The following is a 20,959-nucleotide window of genomic DNA, read 5'->3' as shown; positions in this document are numbered from 1 at the left end:
GTTTTGTTGGATTAAGCCAGGCAAATAGTTCAAGTTTACTGGCAGAAGTTGCCTTTAGGAGTAGTTACCCTTTTTAATATAGAAATCATTTCTTCTGGAGGTTTTGAATTGCTGATTGCTAATCACAATATTATTTGTACCTGTACTTCATACTGAGGCTGATAGTAATTACGTGATTGAAAACCATTTTGTTGAAGAGAATTTGGAAAATACCCATAATTTCCTAACTGAGCTGTCAGTATTAGGAAGAGGAATGGTATCAGACTATGGAAATTTGGGTGCTGCTTAATGCTACTGTCTCACAGCACAAGGGACTTGGGTTGCAGCCTCCTTTGGGTGCTGTATTTGTAGAACTTGGACATTCTCTCTGTGACTTTAGTTCATTCCCACATCCCAAAAATGGACCCATAGATTCATTGGCTACTGTAAATGACTTCAGTGTGGTTAATGACAAAGTGAATTAAAAGCATGTGTGACACTATGTGACAAGGGCACAAGGAAATAAGGAATGAAGGAATGAGGGAATGGGAGAAAGGTGTGTGATTGTTTTCCTGGGAGTTGTATAGACTGATGGGCTGAATTGCCTACTTCTGTTGGTAAACATTTAAGATGCATGAGAACAAGGGCAGAACTGGAATATTCTCAATGAGCAATTAGATTGTCTATGCATAGAAGACTGAGTGAAGTGCTGCAAGATCGGAATAATATGACTGGATGCCCACTAGTCAACAAAGATGTTGTGGGCCAAATGGCCTGTTCCCATGCTGCATAATTCTTTCATAACCGTTGATCCATTTATCCATTGACAATTCAGACACAGAAAAGAGCATTGTTTTCCCAATATTTCCTAACTCTCAAAAACACAATTCGAGCTTTGTAAACTTATCTCAGAACATCTATGGGTTTTGGGATCCGATCTGACCGGTTACTGAAGAGGGATGCAGGGGTTTCGAAAAATTGAAGTGATTTGCATCAAATCAACCAGTGAAGCAATGTATAATCTATGGATGGAGGTGGGAGTTGGGACAGATTGAATTTGGTTCATATTTGATTTATAGACAATGAAGTCCCATGGCTTGTAACCATCAGTGTGCAATGTTAATATTTTGCATCTTAAAGCCAATTTGACTTTGTACTTTTCACTATTGAGAGACTTTCCCCTTTAAAACAGGTTGAATGATCATGATACAGTAACTATAGTAGGAAGCATATGATAGAGAAGCAGTTCTTCATTAACATTCTCAAAATAAAACCATAAATCCATTCCAATTTATTGTGCCATTTTGGGAAAATAACCTAAATTAAAATTCCAGTGTTATTGTGAAAGAGGTGATAGACGGTATTGTATAAGTAATGTTTTGGATTTGAAAGGCTTATTCTGTACTTGCAAATACAGCTTGGCACATAGAAAAATTGTGGGTGAAGGTAGAAATTATTCAGATGGTACTATATTACCTTTTGTTTAATCATAGCTGTGCAGTGCCCAAGCAATACTTGTCCCATCTGTAGAGCAGTCCCAAAGAAACTATGAGCTGATTACATAATGAATAAAATGAGAATCATCTAAACCTCCTGGAAATTTGAGGCTTTGGAGATAGTTTGGAATAAATCCCTAAAGAATATTTGCACAAAGTGACAATACTGATAAATATGCGGTTGCCTTTTGTTTTTATATGATAACACTTTCTGTACTTAAGGCAAAAATTAGATTAGTTTTTCTGGTGAGCAAAGCCATATTGATGCAAATAACCCTTTGAATGTGTTGGGGTAGTAGCATTAATGAAATGTTTACCCCCATTGGCAGTAATAGTTGTGGGGGAAAGGATGGAGATGGCATACAGTACCATCTGTGTGCAATTGGTCTTAACTGTTTTTTAAATACTGGTTTGGAATTGCCTGAATATTTTTTGGATGCACAGCTGCAGATTAACAAAATTTGTCATTTGAAGGAAAATAGTTGAAATTAACTGAAGAATAAAAAACGCTGACTAAACCCTGCTGGAGTGAAGTGAAATGTTATTATATGAAGTGATCTGGTTCCAATGTTAACTTTTCATGGAATGAAGACCTGGTCTTGTCTTTCTGAGAGATATTGGGGTATGTGTTGGAACATATGTTCCCCAGTATTTGCTGAGTGCTTATTATTCATCACAACTTTAGAAACATACGACTTTTATACAGTACCAAGATTGAGTAACACTGCTTTCATTCAGAAGGTTAGAACTACCAGGTGGTTCTGATACAGGCCTTAAAATTCAGCAGTTGCTGAATCCAGCCTTATTAGCTGGCATGATACTGTGCAGTGGAGTGAATCCGACACAAATAAAGGAACTGACAATGCGTGAAGTAGATATCCTGAACATAGTAATACATGCCAGCCTTCTATCAGAAGTGTTTGCCATCCATAATAAGGCAACAAAGACGTATTTCTGAATTGTAGTTTTAAGTAGAAAGCTAATTGAAAGGCACATTATTAGAGAGCAAGGATTAAAAATTTAAGCATGAACATTACAATTGCATAGCTGCATATTAATTTCTGTTGAAGTTTAAGCATTGATTTGCTTTTTTATATTTGTGTACTGATTTATTTGTTGGGTAGTACTCCAATAAAATCCGTGATGTTTGAACCTTTTTTACCAGTTAATTAAATTTGCTGTCAGTCTTGTTTATGTAATTGTGTATAACATTCTTATTTATCTTTTTTCATAGCAAGTGCTCCTTTTCTTTGAAATGATAATGCAGAATTTAAAAAAACACTACTTTTCAACATGGCTGCCTCCCTTCAGTGATATGACAGAATAGATTACAACTATATACACTAATTCAGCTCTACCTTATTCTAACCTGCATTGTGAGAATTGGATTAAATTTATATTGAAATTGTGTGGTTGCTGAGTTAGAATACAGCTTATATCTTGTATATCTTATGATACCTGGAAGCACGAAGTGTGGATCTAACAAACGCATTTAATGATCTCAGGTTTTAGTGATCATATATTTTGTATCTAGAGTTGGAGCAGATTTGGTACTAGCAAATAGCCTGTCTAGAAATTGCAGTGGTCTAGAAAAAGCTCTCTGCATGGTTGTTGAATGGCACACCAATAAATGTTGTAGGCGTGGATCTGCTGTAATGTCTGAGGTCTCAACCTAGATTGGAATACCCAGAGTCAACTCCAAAGTAAATTTATGATCAAATTATGTATGTCACCATATACAACACTCAGATTCATTTTCTTGAGGGCATACTCAGTAAATCAAAGAACCATAATAGAATCAATGAAAGACTGCCCCAACAGGGCAAACAAACAACCAATGTGCAAAAGACAATAAACTGCACAAATACAAAAGAGAAGAAAAATAATAATAAATGAATATCAAGAGCATGAGGTGAAGAGTCCTTGAAAGTGAGTCCATAGGTTGTGGGAACAACTCAGTGATAGGACAGTGAGAAGTGTAGAAAATTGCCTGGCTTCCAGCATTGTGAGAGAAGTAATAGAGATACCGACATTAGTGAACTGTTCAGGACCTTGGAAAAGATTTACACCTTAAGTGATGCATTGGGATTGAAATTAGGGCTTTTATTATGAAGTTGTTTTTGATGGCTGCAGATGTAAGTGAAGTAAATGAGACTTGGTGACATTGGAGTTAAACACAGAGTTATTAAAATGTAGCTGTTCAGGGGTTTCCCTGTGAATTGGAACAATTTGTCCCATGATTGAAGTGACTGGAACAAGGAAGGCACATTTCAAGCTGTAAGCAATTAAGGTGCCAAGATTACTACCTGAAATTCATGGCTGCAAGGGTGAAATTGACAGCAAACTCCTGCATCTCCACATGCCCAATCTGAAGTATCTATCCATGTGTTGCTGTCAGTAATACCCTGCTCTTCCACAGAGGGCAATGTTGCAGTCTTTGCAGATCTAATCAACGTAGAATAAATGATCTAATGATAACTCCAATTCTGTTTCTCGAGTCATTCTTGCTATAAAAACATAAATGAGGGACAACTGAGATTTTAAATGCTGTTGAAAAAATTCAGCCCTTTTTAAAAAAAAAACATTTTTATTTGCTGTATAATATAGTTTCCTTGGGGACAAGTTCTGAAATTTCAGTTTTAAAAATATTTTAAAATTTCAGTTTCCACCTTGACTTCCAAGCTTTGCTGTCTGTAAAATTACTAAATGCAAAGGTAATTTTGTTCTTTTTTTGATATAGGCACCACCATAGCAGCACAAAGTATGTTTATACCTGCTTTGTTTACCATGCTGATTTTGAGTATCTTTGCCCAAAATGTCTTTGTGCTGCTTTATTCTCCTTTCAAATGCAAAGGAATGTACAAAGCATTTCCATGCAAAGAGATGAAGTGCATTGGAAAGTCCTGTTTTAATTTTGCAACAAAACACTTAACACCAGTTAGTCCCAATCTATAAAATTTGATTTTATACTTCTGTATAGTCTTACAGTTATTAGGTAACTGATAATAGCATAAGATGATGCTTTGGATTTGGTGTTCTTCTTTCTATGATCGTAATACTACTGTGACATGATGTTGCCTTGAAATGTTTGAATTGCTATTTTGTGGCTATTAAGCCTTTTGGTTTGATTATTGGCTAGAGCATAGGATCCTATAATCATCGAATACCGGGGTTCACAAGTAATACATAGATTATATTATTGAACTCGGACTTGGATGTTCTTCATTTCTTTTTGATATCTGTCAAAATGTTGCAAAGTTTTCTTAAGGAGTAGAAATATAATTACATTTTAGTGAAATACATAATGAGAAAGTTAGGCTTGAAGTATCCTCACGAGTATGTGAAATATGCAGGCATCATGTTTCAGTAAAAAGTTGTATATCCATACGTTGTAAAGTGAACAAAATTTATTGGGATCTGACACTGAAACGTTAACCTTTTCATATTGCCAAATGTGCTTTTTTAAGCAAATTTTTAAAAAAACAGTCATGTATCTAAATATCTTTAGAGGAATCCTTCAGCATTATTTTGTTTACTTACCCTTAATTGAGTCTGAGATTGTTGCCACATCGTACAAAAAATTCAAATTTTCTATGCAACTTATTTGAGTACCCATAATACACCAGAACAAATTTGGGTTTTGTGAAATATTTCATTCTTGTTTGTGCAAAATCTGCTGTAAAGGAATAGAACAAAACTTTATTTACAGACTTTAACACTTGTGTTATTGGGTATGGGGGCGAGATTAGCAGATGGCACCAAATTTATTCATGCCTGTTCAGGAGCCAGATGATAGCTCTTGAGCTTGATGATGTGGCACCTAAAGCTGTCTGTACCTCCTGCCTGATGTTTATAGCAAGAAGAGGGCATAGCTTGGAGGATGGAGGTCTTTTATGATCGATGCTACCTTCTTATGGCAGTCTTCCATGTTAATGTACTCAGCGGTGAGGTGGGCCTTGCCTGTGATGGATGGTGCTGTATCCACCACTCCCTGTGATCTTCTTCTGTTCCTTGGCTTTGGTGTTTCCATACCAGGCCATGATGCAGCCAGTTAGGATATGCTCTACTGTGTATCTATAGAAGTTTGTCAGAGTTTTTGGTGATATGCTGAATCTGTGCTAACTTCTAAGAAAGTGTTGTGCCTTCATTGTGATGACACTTGTGTGCTGGTCCCAGGACAGATCCTGACGGGTATCCTTAATATTCACAAGGCTTGAGTTACTGTGCCTATAAAAAGTATTCACCCCCTCGGAAGTTTGCATGTTTTCTTGTTTTACAACATTGAATCGCAGTGATTTAATTTTTTTTTGACATTGATCAACAGAAAAATATTTTTACTTGTTAAAGTGAAAACAGATCTCTATAAAGTGATCTGTGTACATACATCTATTGATGCTTCTGGACACATCTTCAGTGATGTTCCTGGAATCATCGGGTGTTTCGGGTCTTTCAACATCATACAACCTCCTCCAGGTGATCCAGCCGGGGCTGATCAGACCCCAACTTGTGTCCAGATGGCTAGCTACTTATGACTAGCTAAAATATTTTTACTTGCTAAAATGAAAACAGATCTCTATAAAGTGATCTAAATTAATTACAAATATAAAATACAAAATAATTGATTGCATAAGTATTTGTCCCCTTCACGTCAGTATTCAGTAGATGCCCCTTGGCAGCAATTACAGCCTTGAGTTTGTGTGGATAGGTCTCTATTAGCTTTGCACATCTGGACACTGCAATTTTTCCCCATTATTCTTTACAAAACTGCTCAAGCTCTATCAAAATGCATGGGGATCGTGAGTGAACAGCCCTTTTCAAATCCAGCCACAAATTCTCAATTGGATTGAAGTCTGGACTCTGACTTGGCTCCTCCAGGACATTAACTTCGTTGTTTTTAAGTCATTTCTTCGTAGCTTTGGCTTTATGCTTGGGGTCATTATCTTGCTGGAAAACAAAGCTTCTCCCAAATCGCAGTTCTTCCAGAACCTGCCGCAGTGAAGCATCCCCACAGCATGTTGCAGCCATCACCATACTTCGTGGCAGGGCTGGTATGTTTTTGATTATGTGCAGTGTGTGGCTTATGCCAAACAACATTTAGTCTGTTGGCGAAAAAGCTCATTTTGGTTTCATCAGACCATAGAACCTACTTCCAGAGTCTCCCACATTCCTTCTGGCAAACTCCAGCTGAGATTTCATATGAGTGTTTTTTGCAACAGTGGCTTTCTCTTTACCACTCTCTGATAAAGATATGACCTGTGAAGCACCCAGGCAACAGTTGTATGCACAGTCTCTCCCACTGAAGCTTGTAACTCTTTCAGAGTTGCTATAGGTCTCTTGGTGGCCTCCCTCACTAGTCCCCTTCTTGCATGGTCACTCAGTTTTTGAGGATGGTCTGCTCTCAGCAGATTTACACCTATGCCATATTTTTTCCATTTCTTGATTGATCTAACTGTACTCCCAAGGGATATTCAGTGAATTTGAAGTTGTCTTATATTTATCTCCTGACTTGTGCTTTTTAATAGTCTTTTCATGGAGTTGCTTGGAGTGTTTTTTTGTCTTCATGGTGTAGTTTTTGCCAGGATACTGACTCACCAGCAGTTGGGCCTTCCAGATACAGGTGTATTTTTACTGCAATTAATTGAAACACCTTGACTTCACACAAGTCTCCAAAAACAGATCTCTATTTAACTAATTATGTGACTTCTAAAACCAGTTGGCTGCACCAATGATGATTTGGTGTGTTACTTTTGCAATCAATTAATTTGTGTTTTGTACTTGTAATTAATTTAGATCTCTCTGTTTTCACTTTGACACGAAAGAGTCTTTCTGTTGATCAGTGTCAAAAAAGCTAAATTAAGTTCACTGTGATTCAATGTTGTAAAACAATAAAACATGAAAACTTCCTAAGGGTTGAATACTTTTTTATAGGAGAGACTTCATAGGCTAGGACTTGTTTTCCTTGAAACAAAGGAGGCTGAGTGGGTGACCTTATTCATAAGGGGCACAGATATTGGTCAGTCTTTTACACGGATAGGGATTCTAAAACTGGGGGGGGGGCATTAAATTAATGTGTGAGGGGAAAGATTTGAAGGAGAACCTAGAGGCCTCTCTTTCACACAAAAGCTGGTGGGTATGTGCATTGAGCTGCCAAAGAGATGTGTTAGGGATGGGTACAATTACCTACTTTAAAAGATACCATGGATAAGAACAGTTTAAAAGACTATCAGGCAAATGGCATTAGCTCAGGGAAGCTCCTTGCTAGGCCAGGATGAGCTTGGGATGAGCATGAGGATGGGCCTGTATCCATGTGGCATAACTAACTCTTTCATTCTTTTCTGTTCCAAATCAAAATGCAAGAAACAATAGTTCCAATAGGCACTGATTTTTATTACTGAGAAAGGAAGGCCAATTACAATGGCCAGCCAATAGTATGGAATCTAAGGTGGGCCAGTGGTAAATGGCCTACAACCAAACAGGGACACTCAGCCAAGGAGGAAAAATTCAGGCAGGTTGTCCATAAGTAATCTCTGTCCAATGACTACTGCTGAATGCCTGTCCATTTTAGGGATAGTCTTGTGTTCACACAATGCCTTTATCAGGAAAAGCAGATATGGTGCATTGGCTGAAGCCTCATCCAGAGGTTAATTTCAAAGAGGAGTATAATGGGCAGAGTTAAATGGGAAAAGGGGAAGAATGGAATATCATGCAAGAACCAGATGAAAGTGAGTGCTCTTTCTCTTTGTCTTCAGATTAATGGAAGTGTTTTTCCAAGTATTGTGGCTATTGTTAGATTCAACAGATTAAATCTCCATAAATATGTCTCTAAGCTAAGGGTTCCTAATGAGGGGTCCTTGGGCCCCTTAATGGTATTTGGTCCATGGTATAAAAAAGGTTGGGAAACCTTGCTCTAAACCAATCATCTATATTTCTGGACAAAGCATCCTAGGTGCCTTCTAAAAATAGAAGGTGATTACCCTTGCACTAATTTAAAATTATTTTTTAGCTATTCTATTAGTGTGGACTAGAGTTTAAACTTTGATTTTTGGGATGAAACTAGAAATTTCTCAGCCACTATCAACCTCTAACCTGAAAAATTTCCAATGAAGTGGTCTTTTTTTGTTTTGCTAGAGTTAATAGCCCACCATGTAGTTTCAATACTTTACAAAATTGAATGACCTTGTTTGGTGTTAGTGCCTTGAAATCTGTAGCTTGTTGATCAGATGAGTTTGGTCAATTGTTGGATAGCTTGTTCAATGAAATTTATGTTGTGGAACCCTGAGGGAACTGTCTGATAGTTGAATAACCAGGAAAAGATGTATGTGGAAAGGAGTTCTTGGCTGATGGATTTTAAGTTGCTTTTCTTAATTCTTCATCCATTTTATGATAGGAAGTCCCACAGTGAGGGAAAACTTAGACTTTGAGATTTGTTAGAAAGGTTTGGATTTCTTACAAAATCCATGTAAAACAAAGTGAGTTTGGAAAACCAAAGGGCAAAATTTGACCTTTGGACCTTGTGATTTTCAATTCTCTGAAGCCAAGAGGTTTGGACCAGTATTTTATTTGCTAAATATTCTGTTGTATCTTCCCTGTCAAGTGTGAACTAAGCTCTACTGTGCGTTATGAAAGAGAAATTAAAAGTTATTTAACAGTTTAATTGAAAAGATCTTTTTCAACGGTTATTGAAAATAAGACAATTTGGCATATTAGTTTGAAAGTGAACGCTTTATATTTCATGCTTAAACTGGCTTCTTGAATTTCATGCAATTGACTATATTTAAAAACTTTATTTTTAAGCTTTTGCAGGTTATAAATGTGTTCGTATTGCTGTTATATAGTTGGTTCATCATTGGATGGAAATTACAGTATTCTTAAATATCCAGTTATTTCAAACCAATTATATTTAATAGCTTGATTTGCAGAGATAAGGTAAGGACCTTGAATGATTTTCTTTCAAAAAGCTAGCATGTGGAAAATTATGAATAATAAATTGGAAGGAGTCAAATGTGGATCATTTCTGTGTTTGGTATGTAATCTTGGTAAATTTGCAATCAAGACCATGATCCAAATCAATTGAAAACTTTTTATAACCCAAAAAGAAGGCCAGTTATTCCTGGAGTTATCTTTGCCATTTTGTTACATAATAATTAGACTTTATCTTAATTGTATATTTCTACTGTCCATTTCTTTCATTTTCATTTGACTAAGGCGTGTGTCAGTAGGGGTTGGCAGTTTGGGCTTTGATCTTTTGTGTGAAGTGCATCTAATCATAGCAACTGATCGGGCTCTGTTCTTTGTCTTGGTCTTCCTCTGATAAATTATTCTTTCCCTATGTCAAATCATTTAGTCATCTTTAATACTTCAGTTAATTGACACTTTAATCTTCTGTGCTGAAGGAAATGCAAACCTTGTGAATGCAGTCTGCTCTTGCAATTTAATCCTTCTGACTCTGGTTTCATTCAAGTGAGTTTGTGTTATGCCCTTTCCAAGATTAATACATCTTTTTTCAGTGGGTGCTCAGTTTTGAGTACAGTCCTGCAGATGAGACTGTTCATCTATAGCAATATGTGTAACCTTTGTATTCCAGCCAGAGATTCCATTAGCTATTTTAATACATTTTTATCTGCTTCTCCCTCATGCTTTAGTAATTTCATAGTCCACTAAAAGTCTTTAGTCTGCTATTTATAAATTTCTTGCCATTTACTATGCCATCCAACTTAATCAACAAATTTAGATCGAGAATTCATTATTCCTAATTTATAAGTATAACAGAAAGCAAAGGCTAAATAAATGATGCTGAAGGACAGTGCCTGTTATGTCCTGCCTGTCTGAATACATGTACTCTATTTCATAACTCCAAGCCAATACTTTTTTTTAAACTCAATAAATAGCCTGCAGTTCAGCTTGTACTTTTATGTTGCAAATGACATTCAAAGGCTTTCCCTCGTCTCGTGTTGCTGCCTGAAAACCAATGGCATTTATTTCATTGCACTTTATTCAGAATTTGCCCCTGACAGATTCCAGCATCAAAGACCAAATAGCTTTACAATTTAGTATTTTAACTTGTCATTAAATAATAGAGCACGTTTATGAATTTTTCAATGCACAGAGACAATTCCTGAAACCATAGACTGGCGCATTAATAATTATGTTTTTTAAGACTCTGGTGTGGAAACCATTGGATTCCAATTTATCATCTTAAATTATATTAAATTTAGTTACTACCTCCTCTCAACTTATTTTGCTTTTCCTTGTAGCTCAGGTAATATCAAATTATTGATATAATAAGTATAAATGGCCAGTGTAGACAGTGTTAGAGTGGTTAGGCTTTGGCTCAACAGGCTTGGGCAAGAGCAGGCAGAGACTCTTAAGTAAGTTTCTAGTTAAATTTTATTTTTCTTCTTTCTTTGCCTAGTACATGGCTATCGCATTGAGAGTGGATCCAAAGTTAGTGTTATGTTCTTTGTGTAAGATGTGGGAACTCTGGGAGACCTCCAGTTTCCCTAATAACTACATATGCCTGAAGTGCATCTAGCTGAAACTCCAGCTGGATGACCTTTGGCTGATAGGGAAGAATGAGAAAATGATGGATAGGAGCTCCAGAGAGGTAGTCACCCCTAAGATGCAGGAGGCAGGTACCTGGGTGACTGTCAGGAGATGGAAAGGGAATAGGCAGCCGGTGCAGAGTACCCCTGCAGCCATGCCCCTCAATAATAATAATAAAACTGCTTTAGATACTGTTGGGTTGGAGAATGACCTATGGGGGCATGCTGTAGTGACTGGGTCTCTGGCACTGAGTCTGGCTCTGTGGCTCAGAAGGGAAGGGGAGGGAGAAGAGGAGTGCCCGAGTGGTAGGGGATTCCATAGAGGAGCAGACAGAAGATTTGGAGGCTGTAACGTAGACGCGCGGATGGTATATTGCCTCCCAGGTGCCAGGGTCAGGGATGTCACAGATTGGGTCAGCAGCATCCTAAGGAGGGAGAGTGAGCAGCTGGAAGAATTGGTACCAATAGTATGGCCAACTGGTGGCGCAGTGACATCAGCGCCGGACTCCGGAGCAAAGGTTCCCGAGTTCAAATCCATTCGGGCCGCTCCCGGGCACGTTTTCCATCTGTCCCAGGTTGAGTGTCGAGCTCGCAACTTGGGGGGATAAAGAACTGTGCTGTGAGAAGGACGTGGGGGACCACTCACAGAATCTTTCCTCCAAAACAACCACTTGAAAAGTGGTTGCCAAGGCTCTGGCAGAGTATGGTACGCAAAAAAAAAAATATGGGTAGGAAAAGGGAGAACATCCTGAAGAGAGTTATAGGGAGTTGGGTAGAAAACTGGAAAGTAGAATCTGAAGGGTTGTAACCTCTGGATTGTTGCCTGTTCCATGTGTCAGTGAGGGAAGGAATAGGAGGACTTGGCAGATGAATACGTAGCTGAGGAGTTGGTGCATGAGGCAGTGTTTCAGATTTCTGGATCATTAGGATCTCTTCTGCAGAACATATGACCTGTACAAAAAGGATGGATTACACCTGAATCCAAGGCAAACCAATATCCTTGTGGGCAGGTTTGTTTGAGCTGCTGGGGAGCATTTAAACTAATTTGGCAAGGGGATGGGAACTGGAATGATACGGCTGAAGATGGAACAGTATACAAGTAGGTGCAGTTTGTAGTGAGTCTGTAAGGAAGGACAGGCAGATGATTGGGCAGAATCACAGTCTGTGGGATGAGTTAAAGTGTAACATGGGGGCAAGATTGAAAAGGGTGATAAATACAGGTCCAAAGGGGTTGTATTTAATTGCATCCAGTATATGGAACAAGATAAATGAACTAGTAACAGTTAGAGATTGGCAGGTAGGGCATTGTAGGCATCACTGAGTCATGGCTGAAAGAAAATCATAGTTGGGAGCTTAACATCCAAGAATGCACATTATATCAAAAGGATAGGTCGGGCCACACCCGGCAGAGAGGCTGGGGTGTCTGACTCTGTTCATAAAAGTGAAATCAAAACCTTAGAAAAAGGTGACAGGATCAAAAGATATAGAACCCTTGTTGGTAAAGAAACTAAAAGGGTAAAAAAGACCCTGGTAGCAGTTATATACAAACCTCGGAACATTTGCCAGAAAGTGGGATACAAATTACAATGGGATATGACGAAGGCATATAAAAAGGAGAATGTTGTTATTGTCATGGGGGATTTCAATTTGCTGGGAGACTGAGGCTTTATAAGGCCACACTTGTAGTATTCTGAGCAGTTTTAGGCTCCTTATCAAAGATGTACTGGCACTGAAAAGGATCCAGAGGAAGTTAACAAGAATGATTCCGGGAACGATGAGTGTTTAAGGGCTCCGGGCCTATACTCACTGGAGTTCAGAAGAATTGGTGGCGTATGCATCTCATTGAAACCTATAGAGTTTTGAAAGGCCCAGATAGAATGGATATGGAAAGGATGTTTCCTATGGTGGGGAAGTCTAGCAGAGGGCACAGCCTCAAGTAGAGGGACATCCATTTAGAACATAGACGAGATGGTAGTTCTTTAGCCAGATGGTGGTGACCCTCTGGCAACAGAAGCCATGGATGATCGCGGAGGTGCGTGCGCTGCTGAGGACCAGTGACTCCGCCTTCAGAGCAGGCGACAAGGCAGCCCTAACAACAGAGAAGGCCAAACTGTCCCGGGCCATCAGAGAGGCAAAGCGTGCACAGGCCCAGCGAACCCACAGTCACTTTCAGGGCAGCGGTGACACGCGGTGCATGTGGAAGGGCATTCAGGACATCGCCAACTACAAGACAACACCACCTGCCTGTGCTGGTGGTGCCTCCCTCCCAGATGCGTTGAACAACTTCTACGCTCGTTTTGAGGCGGAAAATGAAGTGGCGGCGAGGAAGACCACCCCTCCTCCAAATGACCAGGTGCTGTGTCTTACCGTGGCCGATGTGAGGAGAACCCTGTGCAGGGTCAACCCACAGAAGGCTGATGGACCAGACAATATTCCTGGCAGGGTGCTTAGAGAGTGTGCAGACCAGCTAGCTGAGATTCTCACTGACATCTTCAACATCTCCCTGAGCAGCGCCGTCGTTCCTACGTGCTTCAAGGCCGCCATCGTCCCCATGCCGAAGAAGTCTTCAGTGTCCTGCCTCAACGACTACCATCCCATCGCACTCACATCCATCATCATGAAGTGTTTCGAGAGGCTCGTCATGAGGCACATCAAGACCCTGCTGCCCCCCTCACTGGACCCCTTGCAGTTCACGTACCGTCCCAACCGTTCAACAGAAGACCCCATTGCCATCACCCTCCACCTGGACAAAAAAGACACTTACGTTTGAATGCTGTTCATAGACTTCACTTCAGCATTCAACACTATCATTCCTCAGAAACTGATTGGAAAGCTGAGCCTACTGGGCCTGAACACCTCCCTCTGCAACTGGATCCTAGACTTCCTGACTGGAAGACCTCAGTCAGTCCGGATTGGAAGCAGCATCTCCAACACCATCACACTGAGCACAGAGGCCCCCCAGGGCTGTATGCTCAGTCCACTGCTGTTCACTCTGCTGACCTACGACTGTGCTGCAACACACAGCTCGAACCACATCATCAAGTTCGCCGATGACACGACCAAGGTGGGTCTCAGCAGCAAGAACGATGAGTCAGCATACAGAGAGGAGGTGCAGTAGCTAACGGACTGGTGCAGAGCCAACAACCTGTATCTGAATGTGAACAAAACAAAAGAGATGGTTGTTGACTTCAGGAGGACACAGAGCGACCACTCTCCGCTGAACATTGACAACTCCTCCGTAGAGATCGTTAACAGCACCAAATTTCTTGGTGTTCACCTGGCGGAGAATCTCACCCAGTCCCTCAACACCAGCTCCAGCAAAGAAAGCCCAGCAGTGTCTCTACTTTCTGCGAAGGCTGAGAAAAGTCCATCTCCCACCCCTCATCCTCACCACATTCTACAGAGGTTGTATTGAGAGCATCCTGAGCAGCTGCATCACTGCCTGGTTCGGAAATTGCACCATCTTGGATCGCAAGACTCTACAGCGGATAGTGAGGTCAGCTGAGAAGATTATGGGGGTCTCTCTTCCCGCCATTACAGACATTTACACCACACGCTGCATCCATAAAGCAAACAGCATTATGAAGGACCCCACACACCCCTCATACAAACTCTTCTCCCTTCTGCCATCTGGCATAAGGCACTGAAGCATTCAGGCTTTCACAACCAGACTATGAAACAGTTTCTTCCCCCAAGCCATCAGACTCCTCAATACCCAGAGCCTGGACTGGCACCAACCTTCTGTCCTCTACTGTGCCTATTGTCTTGTTTATTATTTATTGTAATGCCTGCACTGTTTTGTGCACTTTATGCATTCCTGGGTAGGTCTGTAGTCTAGTGTAGTTTTTGTGTTGTGTTTATGTAGTTCAGTGTTGTTTTTGTATTGTTTCATGTAGCACCATGGTCCTGAAAAATGTTGTCTCGTTTTTACTGTGTACTGTACCAGCAGTTATGGTTGAAATGACAATAAAAAGTGACTTGACTTGACTGTATGGAATTCATTGCCACAGACGGCTGTGGAAGCCAAGTCTTTAGGTATACAGTCGGCCCTCCTTATCCGTGAATTCCACATGCACGAATTCAACCAACTGTGAATCGGGAAAACCTGGAAGTTCTCTCTCTAGCACTTGTTCGAGCATTGTTCGCCTTGCGTCTTATTCGTTCACTACTTTGTTTCTGTGAAAAAATGGCTCCTAAGAAGCAATTACATAGTCAAAGCAATTCCTCAAAGGCTAAGAGGAAGCGTAAAGTGCTCTCTCTCGCTCAGAAATTAGAAATATTAGATCTTTTGAAAAGTGGCATGTCACATTCCGAAGCGGGCCGTAAGGTCGCTAAGAATGAATCGAGCATTCGCACAATAAAGTAGAAAGAAGCTGAAATTCGTGGAAGTGTTAGTGCCAGGGATGGCTGGCTGTCTCTGTAAAGTGCTACAGCCTCAAGAACTTAAAGATCACCGGGAGAATCGACATCAGCTGATGTCAAGGCAGTATCAGCGTTCCCAGAAGAGCTACGATGGTTGTGTCTGTACTGAACATGTACAGACTTTTTTTCTTGTCATTATTCCCTAAACAATACAGTATAACAACTATTTACATAGCATTTACATTGTATTAGGTATTATAAGTCAACGGAACAGAAACACTGCGGGTGGCAGGTCCTGTGCTGCCCTGGGTCCTAAAGTCCACCCGTACTGAGACAGGTTAATTAAGGTCAGGAGCTACCCCGGGTCCTAAAGTCCACCCGCACTGAGACAGGTTAAATAAGGGACTTGAGCATCTGCATTTTTTGGTATCCCTTGTGGATAGGGAGGGCCAACTATATTTAAACGGGAGGTTGATATGTTCTTGATTCGTATTGATTGATGTGCTCCAGATCCACAACCTAATTGCCTTTGTTTCTACCGGCTCCTGCCCCACTGAACTCATGTCCTCAATTTTTCATTTCCTGATGCAGGATCTTGGCCTGAAATGTCAGCTATCCATTTCCCTCCATAAATGCTGCCTGACCTGCTGAGTTCCTCTAGTGTTCTGTGTGTTCAACCAGTGTAATAGTATGTTCCATTTAGATTGTCTTTTCCTTGTAGAAAAAATAAATGTAATGAGCTCTACAAGGGAATTCCTCATCACTTTTAGCCAGGAGCAGATTTTACAACAACTTCTGTTTGTCAATCCAGTACTAATTATTCTCATTAAGTCATATTTTTTTCACAGAAGGTTTATTGGAGAATATTGTCTAAGTCCTTTGCACAGTGGCAGACAGAGCTTATGTTATATCTCCCAGTACCTGCTATCTTAGTCATCATTCATTTGAAGTGTGCATCAATTATTTGTTTGGCCAAGTAAGATTTTTTTGGAAGTTTTTAATGTAGTTTGTAGAGTGTGGCATGAGAAATTCATGAACAGTAGTAGAATAAACTATAAGACCTTAAGATGTAGGAGCAGAATTAGGCCAATCAGCTTCCAGTACAGGTTTTGCAAATTCCCAGAGTAACATGCACATAATACTAGAGGAAGTCAGCATGTCAGGTAGCATCTATGGAGTGGAATTAACAGTCAGCATTTCGAGCTGAGACTCTTCATCAGGACAGTTGCAAAGTTACAGATGCTTAGATGTGAAGCTGTGACTACAACAATCCAGAGAAACTCAGCCTTAACCAAAGATGCTGAAGATCAAGTCAACACCTAAACCATATCTTTGGCTGATTACTGTGCACTCCATTCAGCCATGTATTTGTGATGCAAAGCAAATACAGAGGATCCTCTGGTGTTTCTGCATTAATTTTGTTTTCTATTGCTTGCAGCTCTTCCTCCAAAGCCACCTAAACCTATGATGTCATTATCTGCCAATGGAATCAAAGACAGTGGAAGCATATCTCTACAAGATGCTGAATGGTACTGGGGAGACATATCTAGGTGGGTATTTTATGTGCCTCTAATCTTCATCTGCACTGTTTGCTACTTATATATATAAAAAAAACCATTGCCTTGATCCTTGATAACCATGGGCCTCAACATAATTCAGTTGTTACTACTTCTATTTCAACAGAAGCATTTCAAAGTCAGATCAACATAGCTTATAAAAAAATGTTTTCTAGCAAGCAGCGTCTTGAATATTAAACATGTCCATGAAGGCTCGAACAAGAAAACCAATGACAAATCAGGATTTTTCTGCATTAAAAAAGATACACAATACAAAAAGATGAAGAGGTATCACCATTAAATGCTAATAGAATTAAAGCATATAATTTGGGGAGGCGTGGTAATGAAGTATTTAGTACAAAGCTTTACAGTATCAACGACCCAGGTTCAAATCCCACCATTATCTGTAAGGAGTTTGTATGTTCTCCCCGTGACCACGTGAGTTTCTTCTGGGTGACCCATTTCCTCCCACAGCCCAAATGTGTATCGGTTGGTAGGTTAATTGGTCATTGTAAATTGTCCCATGATTAGGCTAGGGTTAAATTGGAGTAATGGTGGGCAGTGTGTCTCAAAGGGCAAGGAGGACTTACTCCACACTGCATCTCAATAAATAAGTAATTAAGATTTGCAAGCGCAGGTATTGAGAATTGACTATCAGACACAGTTCGGCAATCTGACCCATCGAGTCTGCTTTGCCATTTGATCATGACTGAAGAATACTAGTCTTGCTGTGGTGGTAATATGTTGATTTTTTGATAGGGACCGTTTTGTATAGATAAATCACTTGCTTTAGAGCCTTCTAATCCTTCCACTTCTTTTGTTCACAGGGAAGAAGTGAACGACAAGCTACGTGACATGCCAGATGGTACATTCCTAGTGCGGGATGCTTCTACCAAGATGCAGGGAGATTATACTCTGACCCTCAGGTATATAGTAATTCGGAAAATATGAAGTGTTTTCTGAAAAATTGTAATGTATTTCACATCTTTCATTAAGCAAGCAGGGTTCTAGTGAGGATCAGGATGCAGTTGTTGAATTTTAAACAGGTACCATGCTTTTTGCCTGTCACCTGTCAGCCATACAACATGTAGCACACGTTTTGAACCGCACATGGACACGTCTTTATGTTACAACTGTACAAAAACCTCCAAGGACATATAATGTGTTTTCTAAGGGACATTTTAGTTATTTGGATAGCAGGGCATGGAGGGATATGGGTCAAGGACAGACAAGAGAGATTTAGTTTAACTTGCCATTAATTTGCACCAAAAATTTGTCCTGCTGTCTCTACTGTATCTCCCAGAAGAGACTAGAATTGCTGTTTTAGGTAAGAGCAAGGGAGGTTGAAATGATAAAAACTGCAATCCAACCATTGAAGTCAAGAATCCAGATTGGTATTGATTGACAATGCCAGATTCCGGTGCTAAAAGAATCCATAGCAGTCAGCTTTGTGACCTTTCAGCCTAGGTTGCCATTCAATAAGTTGTTGAGTGATCCTTTATCTCCCATGTCTTTTTCCACCTAATCCTTGTATCAAACAATTTCATTAATGAATCTTCATCATTCTCCGTATTCTTGCTTATAGAGTACAGTCCGAGAGGAGATCAGCTTCATTACTTAGCATCCATCATCTTTGGAGATGGAATGATGGATGTAGATAAACATAATTCCCATCATCTCAGACCAAAATGACTGAACCTTTATTCTGGTACAATAAATCCAAGCAAAGAAAGCATCCTCTTAGAATCGACCCTTAACATTTCAATGCAATAAATGAGATCACTTCTGCTATTCTCTTTAGGGATCCCCTCATCCAGGAAGCAATTGAGCAACTGCACATCATATTGTACAGAGTGAGGATATCCTTGTCTGTCAACACTGAACTTCTACACTTCTGCTGTTGTGTCAGCAAAACCTTGTACAAAGGCACTTGGGCTTTTTCATTCTCATATGATCCTCTAAGAATACTTTGGATTTCCAGCACTTGCAGATATTTACTTTACAATTAGTTCATTAATTTGTGTAGTATTCTTGAATTTTATTTATGTCAGCAATTTGAATGCTATATTAACCCTAACCTCATTTCTTCACCCCTCCCCCCACCCATGGACGTTTTCAGAAAATATATTTGGTTATACTCTGGTTTCCTGACAAATAAGTTGATGGTGGGCCAGTTTCAATCAAACTTATTGGCCATCATGTGACATTGATTCTTTGGTTGTTTTGACTGCATACAATCCAATGTTTATTATCAAATGGATTAAATGTGAAACATTAGTGGAAGAACAGCAGATGCTGGAAATCTGACACAAACAGAAAATATGGAAACACTCAGCAGATTAGGAGGCATCCTTGGAAAGGAAAGCGGCCAATGTGTCATGTCTGTGACCTTGTTCGTGGAAATAATTTCATTCAGTGTGTCATGACATTAGTCATATCTGACTTCCATTCATTTCTAACTCCCGTCTTAACCATCAAATTGAAACTGTAGAGTCAATTGCATCCTTTTTCCCCCATTCTTGTACTATTAGTTCGGGCTGTCTCTCCTTAAGATTTAATTTGTGGTCTCTCCCATTTCTTTAACTGCATACAAAGTTCAACATAAAATTTATTATCAGAGTACATACATGTAACCACGTGCAACCCTGAGATTCTTTTTCTTGCAGACATATGTAGCAAATCTATAGAACAGTAACTAAACAGGATCAATGAACAACAAACTGTGCAAATGCATATATAAATAAATAGCAATAAATAATGACAGTGTGAAATAACAAGATAAATAGTCCTTAAAGTGAGACCATCGGTCATGGAAAACACCAGAAATAGAATGAGTGTAGTTATCCTCTCTTGCTCATGAGCCTGTTGGCTAAGGGGTAGTAACTGTTCTTGAACCTGTTTGTGCGAAACCTGAGACCTTCTACCTGATGGCAGCAACAAGAAAACAGCATGGCCTGGGTGGTGAGGACTTTGATGATGGATACTGTTTTTCTACAGCAACGTTTCATGTAGAATGTGCTCAATGGTTGGGAGAGCTTTACTCGTGATATACTGTGCTGAATCCACTACGTTTTATAGGATTTTTTCAAAGTCATTGATGTTCTCATGCCAGGCCATAATGCAGGCAGACAATACACTGCTAATGAGCAACATTTTCTTTCTGAAAGTCTGTTTCCACACATACACTGAGAACACCTAAACCTGCCTCCCTAATTTTGATATTTTTTTTTACCACTTTTCAGTCTCAAGTGTGAAGATTTTTACTCTGTCACCAATTTATCATCTTAACTTACAAAGAATCCTTGCACAAATAATGTTCGTCAAAGGGTTTTCTTTTATTCATATGCCTTCTAACTGACTTATGTAATGTTTCTAAAAATATTGCCAGTCTTGAGTGTACATACACTCATCCTTCTGAGTGTCAATTTTTACTCCAATTCTACTTTTTTAAGCAGAAACTGAAGAGTGCCTATACAAACTTCTTTCTGCTTCAACTCTGCGAGCTTTTCCTATCTGAAGACAGAGCAGAATTGTTTATGCCACTATGACTTCTTAATTCTTACCTATGAAACTCCACGCTTGGAAGCACCTTGCTTAACCTGCCCTTGGTAATGGCCCTGCAAGCCACCTAGTTAAGGCAAAGTGGGAGATGGGTTTTCAATGCAGGCTTTGTCATTGACAGCCTACATTTCATGACCAAATTGCTTACTGTAAAGTGAGCATCTAATTTTGAAAATGGACATGAATAGAAGAGGCTTAGTGTAAATAGAAAGCAAATACCTTGTTATTTTGAATTGGATTTTTTAGTTGTTTCAGGGAATTACACTTAATAGTCTACATTTTAAAAATTCTACTTTGATTAAAGTGTTCAGATGAATTGCTTCACTATACTGAATCCCTAGTTTGAATCCACACAAATTGAAGTAAAATCTATTTTGTTGACTTGAGCTTAGGTGCATGTAATGATGGTGTCAAACCTGGTATCAATGGATGGCCTTGTATGATGACAACATTCACAATGAAG

The 20,959-nt window shown here is 39.6% G+C and overlaps 1 protein-coding gene across 5 annotated transcripts in view; it reads left to right on the top strand.

Moving 5' to 3' along the window:
* pik3r3b (phosphoinositide-3-kinase, regulatory subunit 3b (gamma)) overlaps positions 1-20,959 on the top strand; it is a 598,971-nt gene that overhangs the window by 562,255 nt on the left and 15,757 nt on the right. For all 5 annotated transcript variants that reach the window (XM_072273711.1, XM_072273710.1, XM_072273712.1 and 2 more), the window contains 2 exons: positions 16,818-16,929; positions 17,763-17,861. In XM_072273711.1, the coding sequence (XP_072129812.1) occupies positions 16,818-16,929; positions 17,763-17,861 (211 nt within the window). The remainder of the gene's footprint in view (positions 1-16,817; positions 16,930-17,762; positions 17,862-20,959) is intronic.

Source organism: Mobula birostris, chromosome 12 (assembly GCF_030028105.1).
Source record: "Mobula birostris isolate sMobBir1 chromosome 12, sMobBir1.hap1, whole genome shotgun sequence".
NCBI lineage: Eukaryota > Metazoa > Chordata > Chondrichthyes > Myliobatiformes > Myliobatidae > Mobula > Mobula birostris.
Note: the sequence above shows the minus strand (reverse complement) of the source record. Positions and strands in the feature narration are given on the sequence as shown.